The sequence below is a fragment of the Eretmochelys imbricata genome, chromosome 3 (assembly GCF_965152235.1).
Source record: "Eretmochelys imbricata isolate rEreImb1 chromosome 3, rEreImb1.hap1, whole genome shotgun sequence".
NCBI classification, from domain to species: Eukaryota; Metazoa; Chordata; order Testudines; family Cheloniidae; genus Eretmochelys; species Eretmochelys imbricata.
Genome location: NC_135574.1, coordinates 96,694,130 through 96,715,841, shown reverse-complemented (window position 1 = coordinate 96,715,841; position 21,712 = coordinate 96,694,130). Strand labels below are relative to the sequence as shown.

Below are 21,712 nucleotides of genomic sequence, written 5' to 3'. Positions count from 1 at the left end.
CACGTGTGTGTTTTTTGGATCACAGCCTAAGGCCTAAATGTGAACAGATACAAGTTTGGACTAGAATGGGAAGGTAATCAGTTCGTAAAGTATGAGATCATTAATACACTATTCACACACTTAGTAGTGTTTAGAACTACCTGAAATTTTATTTTAAAAAAAGTGTTAGAGAATATTACTGGATGATTTAAACAGTCAAGAAATGCTAAAATTAACTTTGCACATACAATATAATATCAATTTTTTCCAAAGTACCTGCAATGTCTTACTATTTTAAACTTATAATAATTTCATAATAATCCAGTACAGCACTCCCCAAGCAAAATGGCTGTTAATTGACGACTGGTAGGGTGCTCTGCCCCAGCCCCCTAAGCTCAGTTCAGTACACTTGTACAGCTTGGTAATAATTGCCTGTGCTCTGAAGCTCTAGACTGGTCATCTATGCCCTTTCTTACTCCTCATTGCAACTGGGAAGAGAAGGACTGAGTACACACAGACCAAATCAATAGCTGTTTACAGGATCCTTAGAATCCGATGCCTGAGCCTTTGTGCCGCAAGCGCCAGGGAAATTCTTGCAGGGAAAAAGTCTTGTTGCTTGATGAGTATTCCAATATTTTAGTACATTTCTCAAGATACTTACTTGGCACAATTGAAAAATCCCATGCAGAGTTACCTTTAAAGAAGGGAAAATATTTACTTAATTTTTCTTCCTTGAAGATATTCTCTCACAGGATTCTTGCACAACCACAAACCTCTTCTGAGTGTTTGCAGGGATGTTTTGAGGGCACTGCGTATTTTGTTTCTTTTGTAATATATTTTGGTACTCACTTTAAAAATGTACCTTATTTTTATTGGCTTTTTCTGGGATCTATTTGCGTCTTTGGGAAGGTTCTGGGTGTTGAGGTATTGGTAGTGGGAACGTGGGACATTGAACAGTGCTTCAAAAGGGTAAAAAATTGTAAGCGTTTGCCTTGTCTTCCTGGCAGAGAAGCTACTAAGCTTTGTAAGAGAGTGGCTTCTTCCTGTGTCCTCCCTAATATGCCTGGGACAGAACCTACGCATGTTCAGTCAGATTGTTTCCAATTTATAGAATTTCTATGCACCACTAGCAATATTTGCAAGCCAGCAGTGCTTCAAAAGCCGGACTCTAGAGAATGAAACAAATTTAGCTTTTACAAAACCCTAGGACACTCCATACACAAAAGTATTTTAAGAGGATGTAAAGATAGTTGTACAACTAAGTATTCAAAAAGTAGGAAATGTCATTGTTAAAGTTGTTCCTGTAACCTTAACTCTTGCTTTTGTGCATATTTATTACAGTAACTTAATTATATGTTCATATAATTTCTCAAACACCACAAAATAGAGTATCTTTTCTACATTATATATGAATATAGCCTCTTACAATACTTCATACCATTTCTGCCTGACAAACAAACATATAAAAAGTGCACATTTGACTCTAAACAACCTAACTATACAACAGAGTATCAAAATTTGCTAGTATATAGGGGTTAGGCGGAGATTCAAGTGCACTAGTTTTGCAAATAACTATCATCTTCTGAACTGCACCCAGGGAAGGCTGTCCTGATGGTAGGCAAAAGATACATCGGCTGACAAAATACTAGAAAACTTAGTTTTGACTTAGATCTTTTCTATTAAGGTCTTTCTAAGGCATACTGGATCAATATCCCTCCATTCATTCCCTCTGCTTCCTTCATGACTTACTGTCTCCTCAGCTTTCCCTCTCCTACACATCCTCCCCCTCACTTTCATTGTGGGTGTGAATATAAAAGAGAGGAAAAGAAGAGAGAGATGAGTCCAAGCACTGGAGCACCTTCTTTTCCCACCCACCAGCTAGTGGTACTGAAAGTTGGTAAGGCAAGAGGGAGTCCATCTTTCCTCTTCCCATCTCCATCCTCAGCTGGTGGTACCAGAGCAGAGAAGAGTCTCTCTCTGTGGCACTGGGGCAGGCGAAAAGTTGAATGGTAGAGGGAGAGCCACATAGCATCTCTCCCATCTTTCTCCCCATCCACAAGCTAATGGTACTGAAGAGCAAGAACACAAAAGGAAATAACTGAACCGCAAAGAATTCATCTCCCCTCTCTGTATACTGTTATGGATAAAACTTTTAAACACCCCTGAAAAGCAGTTTAGATATTTTGCCATAAGAATACACCAAATTATACTAGAATGCAGGATTTAAAATATAGAAAGAAGCATGCTATTTGTACAGTTTATGCATTTGGATTTAAATTTTACTACAATTTGCTTAAATAGATCTGAATATTTTCATTTGGTAAAATTCCTGTTTGATTTATCTTTGCATACTTTGAGTCCTGTTAACATATTAACAGTATAAGACAATTCAACATGACCACATTGTATAAAAATTCTTTATTTTTTTCTGTTCAATGAAAAAATAATTAACTGATATGCACACATGAAGCACTGTTAACTAATATTACATAAATCACAAAGCAACACAAAAGAATAAGATACAAGTCTACATTTTTAAAAGTTTAGTTTCATAAGGATTCTAGACACTTGAAAATGAAGCATTATATATGTAAAATATATACACCATATCCACACACCACTGAGATTCAACCCAGAGAAATGAAGGCAGAGAGCAGCATAGTATCCATGCCTAGCTGATCCTTGATGCCGCTTCTAGGTCTAACTTCAAGCACAGCAACTGATGTCAGTTGTAGCGGTTGTTTTTATGAAGTGCACCTGTCCACAAGGACCTAAATTAAGACCATCAGCTCATTTGATGTAAACCACAGGACAGTCAATGGAGCAATTTTGGGAGAAGTCAGGACACCATCTAAAAATAAAGGTTCCATATCCCATTACCAGTCCCAAAAAATATAGAAGGTTTATTTAAGTAACTTGTGCTGTTCTTTAAAATTATTTCAAGAATTAAGGCTCTGAAACTAGATATTTATAAACAATCTGAAACCAAGATATTTGATGCAACATTTTCAGACTGTCAGTCTTCTTTAAAAAGCCAACATTTTGCTGCTATAACAAAAACTAACCTGACATTTAGCGTAAACTCCTCATTAATAAGTCTCTCTTAGAATGATTAATATATTAGGAATACAACTACCGTAAACACATGGAAGGGAAATGCTATAGGCTTTTCCCAGTATTTTAGTTGAAGATGCAACCGAAAACTTACATTATAAAAAGAAATAATAATAATTACCTTCACCACAAGTGTTTGCCTTGTGCTTTGGTAAGAGACTCATGTATAAAGGAATGCACATCACATGTAAACATGGATGTTTCTTAAGAACATAAGTCCAATTCCTCAACAAAGGTAAAGCAGTGTAGATGTATTGACTTCAATGAAATTATGCTTATTTATACCAACTGAGGATCTTAGCCATGATACTAAAGAGTTAATAAAAATACACTGGTAAAGCAAGCAGGATTAGAGAGTACTTCTTGATTTCCTAGCCTCTGCTCTTCTTTAAGATAACCTGTGAAAGTGAAAGAAAGTATATTCATCATTACTTATATGCCCACTGTTATTCAAACAAAATCAGTCATATTGAAATTCATATCACAGAACATACTTTAGACAAAATGCAACTTCAAAAGCAAAAAACTTTCCAAAACAAATGTTTTCTAGAGACCACCCAGAAGTGTCAATAGTTCTTCAAAGCTCTCACCACATCCCTTAAGGCTCTGACCCCATTATATCTAGATATCACATTTTATAACATCTTGTGCTTTTACTGCTGTTATGGGTTGATTTTTGTTTGTAATGCTTCATATTGGGTTTTTTTTTAATTTATGAAAAGGGCACCAAAACTTTTGAATGGGCATTTTTTGGGTTAGAGTTTAAATTAAGAAGTTCACTTCTCAGCCCGACTGAGAACAATTTAAGTGTTAACATTATTAAAACGAGGCAATTTCTTCTTTCTCCATCTTTTCACTTAAAAAAATAGAAGAGCAACGATATTTAAATAATATTAAGACTGCACAGTAAAAGGTTAGAAATGCACAAGATTGTAACCACAATATTTAACAGGGCCACACTGCACATCTTCTATATTTTGTATTAAATATATTAGCATTAATATATCCAGCAAATATTTTACAAGAAAAATAGGACTAGAAAATTTAATATGCATGGGGTGCTGGGCCTCCAATATGTTAAAGCTGCATGGCATCATTTTTCCATTTTGTCCAGTCCTACTAAGGTAGATGCAAGGATGACTCAGCATCTGAAAGAGATGGAGTTTTGGATGAGGCCTTACACTTCCAAGTGTTCCTCTCCCACACTCCACTCAGGAATTCCCTTGCCTAAATGAAACAGGGCAGGGTCCAGGGAGAGAGAGAAACAAGTGGGGGTCTAGGATTGGAAGGAGCATCAGATGCCCTCTCCTGATGTTTGTCTTAAACTGCTTTTTGTTGTTTCATGCAATCTACTTGTGAAGCTCTCTCAGACCACCTGCTTAGCCTGGGCTCAAGATGATATTCCTCACCTCCCCACTGGTAACAGACCCACATGTATTGTTGCAGTTAAGATCAGCAGAGCCACTCAACCTACAGCTCCCTTGATATAACAGCATTTTCCACAAACACTCCTCCACTCTGGAACTTGATCCCATTCTTGGTCTGGAAGAGTCCAGATTTTCATCACTCCCCACACTCGAGACACTGAAGGGCAGGGAAATTATGGTCTTTGTTTTGGAAAATTTTTAAATTTGGAGTTATGGAAAGAGATGGGGAATATGTTAATGTGCGGGCAGTTTATTTGATGTTATTGTAGTGAATTTTACAACACTGATTTTTTTATTATTGTTAAGGTTCCGGAGGATTAATATATTTTGAGGTGGGTTTTTTAAAATGTTTTGTTTATATATAAAAAACATAGCAAAGATAGCATTGCTCTAGAAATCTTTACTGTTGTATATCCTGGCTTTTGTATAGTAACAATGCGACCTTATCTATAAACCTTAATATTAAAGTGTTTAAGCAAAAAAAGGGAGAGAGAAATTTCAACTTTAATTTTATTACCTTTCCTGCCGCCATGGTATGTTCAGATTTAATTGTTTTACTCTTGTTCTCGAAAGCATTTGCCCTGGCTTCTTCTGCTAATCGGTGGAGAAACAGTAAGAAGTTCAAATGCACCTTTGAAGAACAAAACACCGATGCAGTGAAATAGGTTTCCAACAAAATGCTTATAAACTGTCAATCATTTATATGGATTTAGCAAATACTTTATTTTTAAAAAGGCATGAATCCTTTACTTCAAAAGATGCAGCGAAATAATTCCTGTGAAGGGTTTTCAAGAAAACCCTATTACTCAGCTACAGTTTAATTTTCTAGCCCTGAACATTTCTTGCCCCCAAAAATTTCCTGCACACACAGCTTCAATTTAGCCAAACTTTTAAAAAGTGTCTGTACTAAAAAAAAGCCACAGATACACCCGCAGGCATAATACTTGGTCCTACAGAATATACTTTGGTGTTTCCCAACAGTTTCCTAAAAAAAAAAATCCTGTCTACAACTAGGAGTTACGCCTTTAGGTTCAAACCATGTACTCATTTAGTTTGTCGGTAACTAAAAAAACCTGGACTTAGTTTAGATTTTATGAATCACCCTTGAGCCCTCTCGCTTTGTGCTGAATATTTACCTACAATTATTTTTAGAGACAGTGTTTCTTTATTTAACCATTCTTTAGGAATTGGGGGGGAAGGAGCAATTAGTACCATGTGACCAGTTAACTCCTTCCTGCCATCACCAAGTATGGTCCACAAACTAGTTTGGGAAATTCTTCCCGTATGTTAGTCCAAGACTCTCATTTCCAATCCTGCAGTGCAAAGCAGCAGCAACTATCTCCTGGGTCAAATGAAATGATCCCTCACACCCTGTCCATATTGCAGACGACATTAAGGAAAGGGCAGCACTCTGCTCCATCAGTACTCAACCCTCAGGCTATGGTTACGCTAGAGAGTTTACAACGCCGCAGCTGGACTAACGCATCTGCGCTGCTGTAAACTCTCCAATGTAGCTGTTCTAAATTGAGGGGACAGAGCTCTCCGATAGGCTTAATTACTCTAGCCACCGCGAGAAATGGTAGGAGGGAGAAGCTCTTTGTCGGTGGGAGAAGCTCTCCTGCTGACATAGTGCTGTCCGCACCAGCGCTCAGGTTGGTGTAACTTATGTTGCTTGGAGTGGCTTTTTCACATCCCAAGCGACATAAATTATACTGACAGAAGTGAGAGTGTAGACATAATCTAATTTAAACATACAGAATAAGGGAGCCATAACAGACTCCCTCAAACTCCTCCACATCTTCTTGCACCAAGCAGATCTCAAACACAGGATAGAATATACCCCACTGATTAATGGAATAACGGCTATCAAAACAATTAGCTTCTTAAAATCATAAAAATGCAAGTGCCAGACAGGTGATTAAAAATTAATCTCTTGATAAATGTAGTGCCTCAGTTCTCAAAGGAAAGAGGAAAAGAAAGGAGAAACTAAACTACAGATTGTACAGTTTAACACAACCTGCACGAGAGGCCTAATCCCAAAAACATTTACTCACAAGTGGCCCCATTATCTTCAATGGGCTACTTGAATAAACCTACTCCTGTAATCTTAATACAGCACAATTAAGACTATTATACACTGCTCTTGACCCCCATGTGTAATGTCCATTGACAACAATGGAAATGTGGTCATGGATCAAGGGCAGACATGGGTCTTTAAGTTTTCAACTATAAACGTATACACATTTGAGTTCATATTATGTCCCACTACACACTTATTTCCCACTGCAGAGGTTTTATTCTAAGTGACTATCTTAAAACTGATATAGGATGATAGATGGTCAATGGTATTTTAAAAGTTAAAAGTTTGCCAGAAGCTGGGAATGGGCGACAGGGGATGATGGATTACTTGATTACCTGTTCCGTTCATTTCCTCTGAGGCACCTGGCATTGGCCGCTGTCGGAAAACAGGATATTGGGCTAGATGGACCTTTGGTCTGACCCAGTATGGCCATTTCTTAAGTTCTAACAGCTGAATTTTAAAATAAGCATTTTACCCTAACAGGTTTCATTTACAAGAGAAAAGATTAGAGAAAAATCTTTCATTTATGTGATTTATATAAAATCTACAATTTATTCTCAATCAGAACGTTTAGAAAAGACCCCTGGAATATGCTTTTAAGTTATATTTCTTTCATATCATGTCATCATAAAACATGCAAAAACAATTTCTTGCTTATTTCTCTCAATATCTGTTCTGCAAAGCTAGAAAATTATATGACAAGAAAAAAATACAATTCAGAGTTTATTTACTGGAAATACTTTGGTAGTAGACATACAATAAACACAGAGAATCTACTGTTGAGAACAAGCATATTTTTAATGCTAGCATACCACATGGATGAAATTTTTTAATCTGCTGAACTACAGAAGTATTAATATGCAACAGATATGTCCAAATCATGCCAATTTTTATATAAATATATGTACTATATAAAAAGCAGACATTCTTGCAGGTTTGCCTGGCAAACTCTCAAAGCCATTTTTAATCTGATTAAAAAATTTTAACTACTCATGCAGAGACTATTTGAAACATTCAAACAACAGTGGCACTAAAATAATGTTCAGCATAAGAACCTGGATTATTGAACATAACAACATGGGGATTAGACTTTTGGAAAAGGGTAACTACACAAATTTTCCACATTTTAAATTCTTAAAGTAATTGAAAAATGAATTTGTTCTGCTGACATCTATACTCTACTGTAGCATCAAAAGGTAAAAATCTTCATTTGAAAGTCAGCTTTAAAGAGTGCTTTTCTCTCTGACCGGCTGTGTTCTTATTATTCTATTTTTAATAGCAATGTTTTCCAAGGTTTCAGAAGTTTTCCCCTGCAATCATGAATTTAAAAAATACATACCAGTGTCAGTAAAATCAGAGTGCTCCTCAATGAAACAGATAAATAATAAATATTTCAAAAATAATTTAAAGGGACTAGGCCAAGGCAAGTGGAATGGAAAAAAGCAAAAAAGTGATCCCCTCAATAAAACTGATGGAAATGTCCAAGCAGGTGAGTGAGTTATTGCTAAGTACTTAAGCATACACATTTCATCCAGTCACTGAATGATCGTATATTATACTAGTACATCTCAAGCGGAAAAGGTACTATACAAGACAAAATTCTACACTACTCATTGCAACAATGACCCTGCATTATAATACACTGAACTCCCATTAATCAGAAAAATATTTGTAGGCATGAAGCTACAATGGCAGCATTAAAGAGTAAACTCCTCCATTTTACCCCAAGGAAAAAGTATAGAAAGAATCAGTACGAGCTTCTTCACATTGTCCTGCTGGTGTGCCTTAAGCTGTTCAGTGGAGGATATATCTGAAATGAAAGATCTATTTCTTAAGATTCAGCACCAATACTGCAAACTAGGAGGGCAGGATGATATCTGAGGTGGTTTTTATAATTCAGATACATGTCTGTGGTTCTAAAATAAAGCAGTCAAATAGGGTACTGTTCTTCTCCCATTACCTCAAACTGGAGGAGAGCCTGGAGCTCCACAACTTGAGACCTTACAAAAGGTCCAAGCCCTCTTGGACAGCTGAAAAACCGACTGCCATATGCTTTTACTATACTTCTGGCATGTAGTGAGTGTAGAAGGTAGATGATGCAGGAAAGAGACGCCTCACCTAAACTAGCCAACAGAAGATGCCAAACCCAGAGGTGTATGTTAAGCTCTGCCCCTCTCTCAGATAGGCATCCAAGGCTAGGCACCTACCTCTGGTTGGCAATCTGAGTTACATGACTATACCATTTTTGCAAGAAGCTGGGGGAGTGAGAGAACAAGAAAGGCTCTCCTTCATAACTTTTAGCACGGAGATACTCACCTGGGATGTGGGAGACACCCTCTCCTCCTGAGGAGGAGAAGGAATTTGAGCAGGGATCTGTCACCTCTCAGGCGAGTGCCTGTAACCACTGGACTACAGAATATGCTCAAGTGGCGCTCCCTCACTCTCTCCTTCTGAAGCTGTTCTGCTGTGTATAAATAATTTTAAAAAAAAGTCATTGGAGCAGGGTGACTGGATCCTGGGTCCTCCCACCTCCAAGATGAGTGCTCTAACCATTATGTTACACAGTCACTCTCATGAGTTCTTTCTCTTGTAAAATCTTTCATTATTTCGTCACAGAGAAACAGCAGTGGCTGGCAAGGCTAGAGGGGACGCAGCCATCCACCCACTTCTCTTTGTTTTATCATTTTCTGAGCCACTCCATCACCCATATGTACAGCCAGGTTCAGCAGGTGAAGCCCTGCATCCAGCAGCACCAAAGCCAGGAAGAGGGCGGGCACGTGTGTCCTGGGGGAGGGCCCCACCTGCATGCTGGACTCTCAGAAGGTGGAGCTAGATTCCTCAGTTGTGGCACGGGGCACTAGCTCTTGAGCAGCGCTTCCTGAGAAGGCTGACATTTGAAAAACGCCAGTTGCAGGAGACTCCATCAAGTGGGGAGGCTTGGAAGCCATGTCTAAAGCCAGGGGGCAGAAGAGCTCTGGCTTCCAGAGAGCCTCAGCAAGGAAGTGGGTCATACCTATCCTAGTAGAGATTCTGGAGATTTCCCAAGAAGAGGAGATGGGGCTGGCATGGAGAGCAAAGTCCCCATGCTGGGGATCAAGATGAAGTTCACTGGGATGGGATGAGATGAGAGTCCCAGGGGAGATCCTGAGGGAACTGGGTTGGGAGAGTCTCAGGGGAAGTCGGGGATCCTGAGGTAATGGGGTCAAGGGGGGAGGGGAGGGAATAATAAAGAGAGTCCCAGGAGAGAGAGGAGAAATCCTGAGTCCCTGCATCCAGCTGCACCCAGAAGGGTCTGAGTGTCACAGGTAGGGTTGCCAACTTTCCAATCCCACAAGACCGAACACCCTACCCGCCCCTTCCCCAAGGCCCTGCACCTGCTCACTACATTCCCCCTCCCTCAGTGGCTCGCTCTCCCCCACCCTCACTCACTTTCACTGGGTTGGGGCAGGGGGTTGGAGTGTGGAGGCAAGGGGTTGGGGTACAGGGGGGGTGAGGGCTCTGGCTGGGGGCAGAGGGGTTCAGGATGTGGGAGGGGGCTGTGGGGTGGGTGCAGGGGGGCTGAGGGCTCCATCTGGGGGTGCAGGCTCTGGGGTGGGGCCAGGTATGAGGGGTTTGTGGTGCAGGATGGGGCTCCGGGGTTGGGGAAGGTTCGGGGCTGGGGCAGGGGGTTGGGTCACAGGCTTACCTCCGGCAGCTCCCAGTCAGTGGCGCAGCGGGGGGCTAAGGCAGGCTTCCTGCCTGTCCTGGCACCGCGGACCGCGCTGCACCCCGGAAGCAACTATCAGGACCAGCTGCTAGGCAGAGGTGTGGCAGTTGGCTCTGTGCACACTGCTCTTGTCCGCAGGCACCGCCCCCGCAGCTCCCATTGCCTGCAGTTCCCGGCCAATGGGAGTGCGGAGCTGGTGCTTGGGGCAGGGCAGCGCACAGAGCCTCGTGTGCTCCCCCCTCCACCTAGGGGCCAGACCCAATGGCCGCTTCCAGGGCACAGCACAGAGCCAGGACAGGTAGGGACTAGTCTGCCTGAGCGCCACAGCACCGCCGACCGGACTTTTAACAGCCCAGTCGGCGGTGCTGACCGGAGACGCCAGGGTCCCTTTACAACCAGGTATTCCAGCTGAACACCAGACACCCAGTCACCCTAGTCATGGGGGATGGGGCCCCACCTGTGTGCAGAAACACATGCCAGATGATGCTGTGGCAGGCTCTTCCCAATCTACAAGCTGGAAGAGCCAATGGGCTGGAGCAGGCAGCCAAGCCCAGCCCCACAGGGCAGGAGCCGCTGCTGAAGGGTGATTGCAGAGTGGGCTCAGCCACCGCAGCCCCCAGCCTAAGACTGTATTCGCCAGACACCTGTGGCAAAAGCATCAACAGGAGAGAGAGAGGGAGCTCCCTCTCAGAATATCCCATAGCTCAATGGTTAGGACCCTCCCCTGAGAATGATAGACCCCTGTTCAAATCCCTTTTTCCACCAGGTGGACTTGACCTGGGAATCCCCCATATCCCAAATGAGTACCCTAATCACCAGGCTAAACGTTATGATGCAGGTCCTACTCCTCTTCTTCTCATGCCCAGACATTTTGTGCAAGCTCACCTATAGGGGGTCTGATCCAGTAGCCAAGTTCTGAGCAGACTTACCAGATCAGGCCCCACAGGCAAGTTACACAGAGGAACAACTATCTTTCCTCAGTTCCTGCATCACTCTGGGGCTTAGGTGTCTGGAAGCCCAGCATGGGGCTGCAGTGCGCGGGAAGGCAGGCAGAAACACAGGCACCAGGGGAACTTTTACTGTAAAAATTTAGGCACCTATGGGCGAGGTGGCAGCTGAGCAGGGTGTTGTGAATCCCAGTAGGACCTGATACTGGGATTTAGACACCTGAAGTGGCAGTTATGTGCTTCAGTTCTTTTGTGAACCTAGCCTTTAGTCTAGTTTAGGAACTACCTAACAGTTCTTTTCATATCTGGAATGTGCAACCTACCCTCCCTAAATTATGCTGTCATTCTGGGAAAAGACAAGCCACAAATACTGACTGAGATAGAAAAGCCAGAACACAATTTTCAAATCTTGTTAGGAAAAAGACAGTTATACCATGTGCTCTTTCTACCAGAGTCCAATTCTACCAGAGTCCGGAATCCAGGCCTATCAACTGTTTGTGTTTTTACTTGTTAATTCACAGAAGTTGCTATTGCTAGAAAGTATCAGCAGTAGCCAAAAGAGTTGTCAAGAGTATCACATATGGATGATCACCACCCTGCGACCTTCTAAAACACAGGAGAAACAAATTGCTCCTCCTTACAACAGGAGGTATTTTTAACAAAATTTTTGCAAGAATGATTAGTTTAATATCACATTCTGAGCATTGAGTGTGCCCTATATTGTTTTAAGCAAGTGACTTGAAGGCAGTTCCTTAGCCCTGGTCTACGCTAGGAGTTTAGGTCAAATTTAGCAGCGTTAAATCGATGTAAACCGGCACCCGTCCACACAATGAAGCCCTTTATTTCGACTTATAGGGCTCTTAAAATCGATTTCCTTACCCCACCCCTGACAAGCGGATTAGCGCTTAAATCGGCCTTGCTGGCTCGAATTTGTGGTACTGTGGACACAATTCGACGTATTGGCCTCCGGGAGCTATCCCAGAGTGCTCCATTGTGACCGCTCTGGACAGTGCTTTCAACTCAGATGCACTGGCCAGGTAGACAGGAAAAGAACCGCAAACTTTTGAATCTCATTTCCTGTTTGACCAGCGTGGCAAGCTGCAGGTGACCATGCAGAGCTCATCAGCAGAGGTGACCATGATGGAGTCCCAGAATCGCAAAAGAGCTCCAGCATGGACCGAACGGGAGGTACGGGATCTGATCGCTGTTTGGGGAGAGGAATCTGTGCTATCAGAACTCCGTTCCAGTTTTCGAAATGCCAAAACCTTTGTCAAAATCCCCCAGGGCATGAAGGACAGAGGCCATAACAGGGACCCGAAGCAGTGCCGCGTGAAACTGAAGGAGCTGAGGCAAGCCTACCAGAAAACCAGAGAGGCGAACGGCCGCTCCGGGTCAGAGCCCCAAACATGCCGCTTCTATGATGAGCTGCATGCCATTTTAGGGGGTTCAGCCACCACTACCCCAGCCGTGTTGTTTGACTCCTTCAATGGAGATGGAGGCAACACGGAAGCAGGTTTTGGGGACAAAGAAGATGATGATGAGGAGGAGGTTGTAGACAGCTCACAGCAAGCAAGCGGAGAAACCGGTTTTCCCGACAGCCAGGAACTGTTTCTCACCCTGGACCTGGAGCCAGTACCCCCCGAACCCACCCAACGCTGCCTCCTGGACCCAGCAGGCGGAGAAGGGACCTCCGGTGAGTGTACCTTTTAAAATACTATACATGGTTTAAAAGCAAGCATGTGAAAGGATTACTTTGCCCTGGCATTCGCGGTTCTCCTGGATGTACTCCCAAAGCCTTTGCAAAAGGTTTCTGGGGAGGGCAGCCTTATTGCGTCCTTCATGGTAGGACACTTTACCACTCCAGGCCAGTAACACGTACTCGGGAATCATTGTACAACAAAGCATTGCAGTGTATGTTTGCTGGCGTTCAAACAACATCCGTTCTTTATCTCTCTGTGTTATCCTCAGGAAAGTGAGATATAATTCATGGTCACCTGGTTGAAACAGAGTGCTTTTCTTCAGGGGACACTCAGAGGAGCCCATTCCTGCTGGGCTGTTTGCCTGTGGCTAAACAGAAATGTTCCCCGCTGTTAGCCACAGGGAGGGGGGAAGGTTGAGGGGGTAGCCACGCGGTGGGGGGAGGCAAAATGCGACCTTGTAACGAAAGCACATGTGCTATGTATGTAATGTTAACAGCAAGGTTTACCCTGAAAGAGTGTAGCCACTGTTTTATAAAATGTGTCTTTTTAAATACCGCTGTCCCTTTTTTTTTTCTCCACCAGCTGCATGTGTTTCAATGATCACAGGATCTTCTCCTTCCCAGAGGCGAGTGAAGATTAGAAAGAAAAAAAAAAAAAAACGCATTCGTGATGAAATGTTCTCTGAGCTCATGCTGTCCTCCCACACTGACAGAGCACAGACGAATGTGTGGAGGCAAATAATGTCACAGTGCAGGAAAGCACAAAATGACCAGGAGGAGAGGTGGCGGGCTGAAGAGAGGGCTGAAGCTCAAATGTGGCGGCAGCATGATGAGAGGAGGCAGGATTCAATGCTGAGGCTGCTGGAGGATCAAACCAATATGCTCCAGTGTATGGCTGAGCTGCAGCAAAGGCAGCTGGAGCACAGACTGCCACTACAGCCCCTGTGTAACCAACCGCCCTCCTCCCCAAGTTCCATAGCCTCCACACCCAGACGCCCAAGAACGCGGTGGGGGGGCCTCCGGCCAACCAGCCACTCCACCAGAGAGGATTGCCCAAAAAAAAAAGAAGGCTGGCATTCAATAAATTTTAAAGTTGTAAACTTTTTAAGTTCTGTGTGGCATTTTCCTTCCCTCCTCCACCACCCCTCCTGGGCTACCTTGGTAGTCATCCCCCTATTTGTGTGATGAATGAATGAAGAATGCATGAATGTGAAGCAACAATGAATTTATTGCCTCTGCAATTGGTGATCGAAGGGAGGAGGGGAGGGTGGTTAGCTTACAGGGAAGCAGAGTGAACCAAGGGCGGGGGGTTTCATGAAGAAGAAACAAACAGAACTTTCACACCGTAGCCTGGCCAGTCATGAAACTGGTTTTCAAAGCTTCTCTGATGCATACTGCGCCCTCCTGTGCTCTTCTAACCGCCCTGGTGTCTGGCTGCGCGTAACCAGCAGCCAGGCGATTTGCCTCAACCTCCCACCCCGCCATAAACGTCTCCCCCTTACTCCCACAGATATTGTGGAGCGCACAGCAAGCAGTAATAACAGTGGGAATATTGGTTTTGCTGAGGTCTAACCGAGTCAGTAAACTGCGCCAGCGCGCCTTTAAACGTCCAAATGCACATTCTACCACCATTCTGCAATTGCTCAGCCTGTAGTTGAACAGCTGCTGACTACTGTCCAGGCTTCCTGTGTACGGCTTCATGAGCCATGGCATTAAGGGGTAGGCTGGGTCCCCAAGGATAACTACAGGCATTTCAACATCCCCAACAGTTATTTTCTGGTCTGGGAAGAAATTCCCATCCTGCAGCTTTTGAAACAGACCAGAGTTCCTGAAGATGCGAGCGTCATGTACCTTTCCCGGCCATCCCACGTTGATGCTGGTGAAACGTCCCTTGTGATCCACCAGAGCTTGCAGCACTATTGAAAAGTACCCCTTGCGGTTTATGTACTTGCCGGCTTGGTGTGCCGGTGCCAAGATAGCAATATGGGTTCCGTCTATGGCCCCACCACAGTTAGGGAATCCCATTGCAGTAAAGCCATCCACTATGACCTGCACATTTCCCAGGGTTACTACCCTTGATATCAGCAGATCTTTGATTGCGTGGGCTACTTGCATCACAGCAGCCCCCACAGTAGATTTGCCCACTCCAAATTGATTCCCAGCTGACCGGTAGCTGTCTGGCGTTGCAAGCTTCCACAGGGCTATCGCCACTCGCTTCTCAACTGTGAGGGCTGCTCTCATCTTGGTATTCATGCGCTTCAGGGCAGGGGAAAGCAAGTCACAAAGTTCCATGAAAGTGCCCTTACGCACGTGAAAGTTTCGCAGCCACTGGGAATCGTCCCAGACCTGCAACACTATGCAGTCCCACCAGTCTGTGCTTGTTTCCCAAGCCCAGAATCGGCGTTACACAGCATGAACCTGCCCCATTAGCACCATGACGCATGCATTGGCAGGGCCCATGCTTTCAGAGAAATCTGTGTCCATGTCCTGATCACTCATGTGACCGCGCTGAGGTCGTCTCCTCACCCGGTACCGCTCTGCCAGGTTCTGGTGCTGCATATACTGCTGGATAATGAGTGTGGTGTTTAATGTGCTCCTAATTGCCAAAGTGAGCTGAGCGGCCTCCATGCTTGCCTTGGTACGGCGTCCGCACAGAAAAAAGGTGCGGAACGATTGTCTGCCGTTGCTCTGACAGAGGGAGGGGCGACTGACGCACAGCTTACAAGGTTGGCTTCAGGGAGCTAAAATCAACAAAGGGGGTGGCTTTACATCAAGGAGTATTTCAGGCAGGACTTCACAGAGGGTTCCAATAAGAAATGGTGCACCTAAGTTATTATTCTTATTGGAACAAGGAGGTTAGTCTGGCCTCTGATTGATACATGGCTAGATTTACCTCACTGCACCTTCTCTGGGAGTGACTGCAGTGCGACCTAGAGGAATGAGTCCCCTAGATGGGGGGGGGGGGGAAGCAAATGAGTACAAAACAAATCTAGTCTATTTCTTGTTTTGATACACTCCATCTATCTTTTACATCTTTGGCTGGCAGCAGACGGTGCAGAAGGACTGCATGCCATCCACATCTCAGGGCTGCTCGGCAGAAGATGGTACAATACGACTTGTTAGCCATCCTCATCTCTTGCCTGCCCTGCAGAAGATGATGCAATAGGACTGCTAGCAATCCATACCTCCTGCCTGTTCACCATAAGATGGTTCAATAGGACTGACTGCAGGACTAAAGAGAATGACTTGATCAAGTCACTCCAAATTTAGTCCCTGCGCCCATGTCTGTCCAGGCGCTCCTGATCGACCTCACACAGGCGACCAGGAGCACCTCGGACAGAACGATGACGGCTACCAGTCCTATTGCACCATCCGCTGCCAAAAGGCAATGGGTTGCTGCTACTGTGTAGCAATGCAATACCGCGTCTGCCAGCACCCAGGAGACATACGGTGACAGTGAGCTGAGCGGGCTCCATGCTTGCCGTGGTATGGCGTCTGCACAGATAACTCAGAAAAAAAGGCGCGAAACGATTGTCTGCCCTTGCTTTTACGGAGGGAGGGAGGGAACGGGGGCCTGACGATATGTACCCAGAACCACCCGTAACAATGTTTTAGCCCCATCAGGCATTGGGATCTCAACCCAGAATTCCAATGGGCAGCGGAGACTGCGGGATAGCTACCCACAGTGCAACGCTCCGGAAGTCAACTCTAGCCTCGGTACTGTGGAAGCACTCCACCAAGTTAATGCACTTAAAGCATTTTCTGTGGGGACACACACACTCGAATATATAAAACCGATTTCTAAAAAACCTACTTCTATAAATTCAACCTAATTTCGTAGTGTAGACATACCCTGAAAATACAACGTTATGGGCTATAGCTATTTCTACATGATTATTTCTATTTTTATTTGGTACTGTATATCTAGATCTAGCTTCAAATACACTAAATCCCAGCCTCAGAAATGCTGCCAAATGCCATGTTTAACGTATAAAACAGATTTTGAATTTAAGTGAAACATTTTGTGCATGTATATAATTTTCACTACTGCATTCAGACACTTTGTTCTCCTTCAATTATATATGTGAAAGTAAACAAAAATCCTCATCCTACACCACTGAAGTAAGTAATTCATTTATGAACAAAAAAAGTGAAAAGCACTTCCAAATCTGGTTCAAAGTATTCAACTCTCATCCCAAACACTAGACCCAGATACTTCTGTGCATGAGGGCAGCTTTGTGCTACTGGCACGAGCTCCCATAAAGTCTGATTAACCAGCCAAGGTAGGAGGATCCTTAGATGGCAAACACTTCCTATGCGATCATCCCATCTCTACAGCTAGAACAAGTAGTGTGGCCAAAACATCCATACCTCTCAGTCTCAGCATAACTCTATTAACCCCCGTTTTCTGAAAATTCAGCTGTAGATGTCTAACTTCTATCCAGTTGTTTGACTCCACCTAGTATTTCCAAATGTACTTGTTCTACATAGAGAACAAAAGAACCCAGGAAATCCTGGTGCCTAGTACGCTTCAAATTACTAGATGGAATGCACTCCATCACTCAATTTGAGGCCTAAGTTATTCAGGTGTCTTTACCGGAAAATGCACAATTTAAGATGCATACATGCAGTGCATCTCTGTTATTAACCAACATTCAGTTAACTGACAGTCCACCACAGCATTACACTCATTTATCCCAAGTCCCCATTTCCAAAATATAGCATCTATACTCTCCAACCACCAGTTATATATGTTATTTATTCAAAAGTTGGCCAAATAACCATATGGTTACTAACTGATGGCTAACTCACCTTTGCTGTAATACATATGGAAAACTGCAATATGATAAGAACTAGGCAGGTGGGAAACTGCAATTACTCCTTCTGATTGGCTAAAAATTGCCTATATCCTCTTAGTGTCACCCTATTTCCCTCAAAGACCAGCCTGCTTAGCCTTTCATTAAATCTGTTATTTCTTTTAGATTGTACACTCTTTGGAGGCAGGGTATGTCCTTTACTATATATACAGTACCTGTAACAAAGAGGTCTGGATCTGATCAGCCTGTAGAGGTAACTGCAAAATAAAACAGGCTTGGCAGAATATGATTTTTATTTATAATTTTGATGGATAATATCAATATTTATTTTGACAGGTTTCAGAGTAGCAGCCGTGTTAGTCTGTGGCACCTTAGAGACTAACAAATTTATTTGAGCATAAGCTTTCGTGAGCTACAGCTCACTTCATTGGATGCACTTTTTAAGCATTTTTTCAATTTTATCAATTTATATGTTCATAGTTGCAGGAAATTATTGGGATCTCAGACAATTTAATGACAGTAGACACTGAGGCCAGGTCACCCTACAGACTTATATCAGTGTAAGGGTTACTCAAGGGTGTGAAAAATCCGTACCCCTAAGCAACATAGTTATACCAATCTAACCCCATGTGTAGATAGCATTATGTCAGCAGGAGAGCTTCTCTCACAACAACATTGCTCCTGTGGAGACTGATTAACTAGGCCGACAGAAGAAGCTCTCCCATCAGCATAGGAGCATCTTCACTTAAGCACTACAGCGGCGCAACTGTAGCCAATTCAGCATTTTAAGTATACCTGCCCTGAGTTTAAAAAAAATAAAGTATTATTGCCATTAAAACACAAGTTATCACATGTTAAACTATGCAAAGTATATATCCTTAAATCAAATAAAATTGTCAAGTAGCACTTTTCTTACTTTGCCCATCTGCAAATATCGATTATTAGTCACAGAAATATCTTTTCATGGGGTTCTGTGTGCTACAGTGAAATCAACCATTTACCAATAAAATCGAATCCTTTCAAGCCTAAATATTAACAATATGATGGTCAACCTGGTGTCCCTGAGGAGTGTAGTACCTTGTAATGCACCTCTACTGACCTCACGTCCCCGTGCCCAGAAGCCACCTGGACCCACACGCACAAGCGGGGCAGGGGCAGCTCAACTCTCCAGTGAGCCAAAACTGCAGAGCAACTAGGGACCAGTCACATATCCTGGGGGGGGGGGGGAACCACACCCCCAAAGGCGGCGCAGCCCCACATCCCCTCGCACTAGGGTGACCTACCCTCAGCGTGCCCCCCCCCCGCCGCCCCTCGGGCAGTTGGTGCCGTACCCCCGTCGCGGCCTGATATTTGGAAGCTGCAGAGCCGTTGCCGCAGGAGGAGGGGAGCTCGTCTGTCAGGGGCAGGAGTTCGCGCCTGCGCAGATCCCTCGGCCCCCTCCCGCCCTGTCCCAGCCCTGCCCCCGGGGGCTCCCCCGTCGGTTCCCCTCACCAGCAGGTCGGCGTTGGCCGCCAGACGAAGTTGGGGCTTGTGTCTCTTTATCAGCTTCCGCAGGGTGCTGCGGGGCGCCGCTCGCTTCATCCTCCCCGCCACCGCCGTGCAGGCTACAGCCCCCGGGGAGCCGAGAGCGGAGGGGCCGGTCGTTCACGCGCGGGTCCAACCGCCCTTTCCTGTCCCCGCCAGCCTCCGGACCGTTCGAATCCGCCGCTCAACCGCCGCGCAGCCGCACCAAGACTCCTGCTGACGCGCCCGCCCGCAACAGTGAAGGCGAAGGCTCCTCCCCTTTGCCTCCAAACTTTAAGGCTAAGCGCGCGCCGCTGGGCTGCGGGAAGTAGCGCGTGCGCTGCTTCCCCCCCGCCCGCTCCAGGATCCTCCTCCTCCTCCTCCTCCTCCTCCTCTTCTTCCTTCCCGCCCGCCCGCCTCAGAACGGACGTCTTAGTTCCCGCAGCCTTAGCCGAGGCGCGCTGTGGCAGGGAGAGCGGGAGGTTGCACCTGCTCCGTCAGTGGGGCAGTAGAGTTCTTCTCCCCTGCTGCACATCGTTCAGTCACAGCCATTAAAATAAAGCCAATCTGACAGCTTTGGCCAGGAGTTGCAACAGAGAGCACCCAACAGTGCCAGGGCCTGCACTGCCCAGTTTCTGCCCCCAGCTGTGCCAGTCAGTTAGTTATTAGTGACTTGTTACAGCCAGGAGCTCACCTACCCAGTGGCTCCAACCTTTCCCTGACTATTGTACTGCTTTCAGGAGTCTGATTTGAATCATAGAATATCAGGGTTGGAAGGGACCTTAAGAGGTCATCTAGTCCAACCCCCTGCTCAAAGCAGGACCAATCCCCAATTTTTGCCCCAGATCCCTAAATGGCCCCCTCAAGGATTGAACTCACAACCCTGGGTTTAGCAGGCAATGCTCAAACCACTGAGCTATGTTCTATGTACCCCAAGTTACACCTCACTTAAGAACTATTTGCTTACAAAATCAGACATAAAAATACAAACGTGTCACAGCACAGCATTACTGAAAAAAATGCTTACTTTCTCATTTGTATCATATAATTATAAATCAAACGGAATATAAATATTATACTTATATTTCAGTGTATAGTATATAGAGCCATATAAAAAAGTCATTGTATGAAAGTTTAGTTTGTACTAACTTCGCTAGTGCATTTTATGTAGCCTGTTGTAAAACTAGGCAAATATCTAGATGAGTTAAATTACCCTTTGTTACCCCAAAATTTGGACCTCAGGCACTCCAAGAGTGATTTGCTTATGATTATGCAATTTATTCTGTCCAAATGAGTAATAAGGTTGTGACTTGCCCTAAAGGAATTGCCAGGGTGTTACCAGGGGTCTTGCTCACCCTGAAAGGACACGGATACAGCCTTCCGCTCAAGGATTGACACACACAAGCAGAACTTGTTCAAAACAAAATAATATTTATTTAAAAGAAATAAGTAGTTACAATATATCTAATAAAGAAAGAAAGAAATACTTAGAGCATAGTAAAACACAATAGAATTACATTTAAAAATCATATAATAAAATGGTGCACCAAAATAAAAGATACATAATACACAGAAGATACAGACCATATAGCAGTTACAATGTAATAGGCATATAGAGACCCTGAATACACAAAGGCCTTAGTTTTAACATTACAATTAGGGCTGTTGATTAATCACAGTTAACTCATATGATTAACTCAAAGAAATTAACTGCAATTAAAAAAATTAATTGCAATTAATCACACTGGTAAACAACAGAATACGAGTTGAAATTTATTAAATATTTTTGGATGTTTTTCTACATTTTCAAATATATTGCTTTCAATTACAACTCAGAGTACAAAGTGTACAGTGCTCACTTTATATTAGTTTTTATTACAAATATTTGCACTGTAAAAATGATAAACAAAAGAAATAGTATTTTTCAATTCACCTCATACAAGTAGCGTAGTGCAATCTCTATCGTGAAAGTGTAACTTACAAATGTAGATTTTTTTTGTTACATAACTACACTCAAAAACAAAACAATGTAAAACTATTCCACCAGCTAGAAAAACCAGCATTAGGGCTGCTTTGCAATGCCAGAGCAGAGCTAGGACCATGGCATGTGATTCTGAAGTTGAAACTCATTTCATAGTACAGCAAGAGATACAGCACAGTGTAGCTTAATCTTTTCAGGTTGGCAACCCCTTATTTGAAATCACAAAATTTTGTGACCCTTTTGTATTTGCCATAAGAGTAAAAGGTGTAGCAGTGATAAGTTTGTATAATTTATGTGTATATGTGTGTGTACTGAGAGGATGACAGAATACTTGTCTTTGAACAGTAAGGTCTGGTCTACACTGTGGGGGGATCGATCTAAGTTACACAACTTCAGCTACATGAATAACGAAGTTGACATACCTAGATCTACTCACCTCAGTGTCTTCACTGCAGTGAC

The 21,712-nt window shown here is 43.8% G+C and overlaps 1 protein-coding gene across 2 annotated transcripts; it reads right to left on the bottom strand.

Moving 5' to 3' along the window:
* Positions 1-2,426: 2,426 nt before the first annotated feature.
* CENPW (centromere protein W) lies at positions 2,427-19,464 on the bottom strand. Of its 2 annotated transcripts, XR_013345490.1 has the most exons (4): positions 19,261-19,464; positions 5,038-5,151; positions 3,215-3,491; positions 2,427-2,830 (listed from the first exon to the last, which is right to left on the bottom strand). XR_013345490.1 is itself a non-coding variant. In XM_077811733.1 (3 exons), exons 1-3 carry the CDS (start codon positions 19,348-19,350, stop codon positions 3,465-3,467), a joined length of 231 nt encoding a protein of 76 aa, XP_077667859.1. In that variant the 5' UTR covers positions 19,351-19,464; the 3' UTR covers positions 2,427-3,464. The 2 variants fall into 2 exon arrangements, 1 of the variants encoding a protein (XP_077667859.1); XM_077811733.1 differs by having other exon boundaries at positions 2,427-3,491.
* Between the last annotated feature and the right edge of the window lie 2,248 nt (positions 19,465-21,712).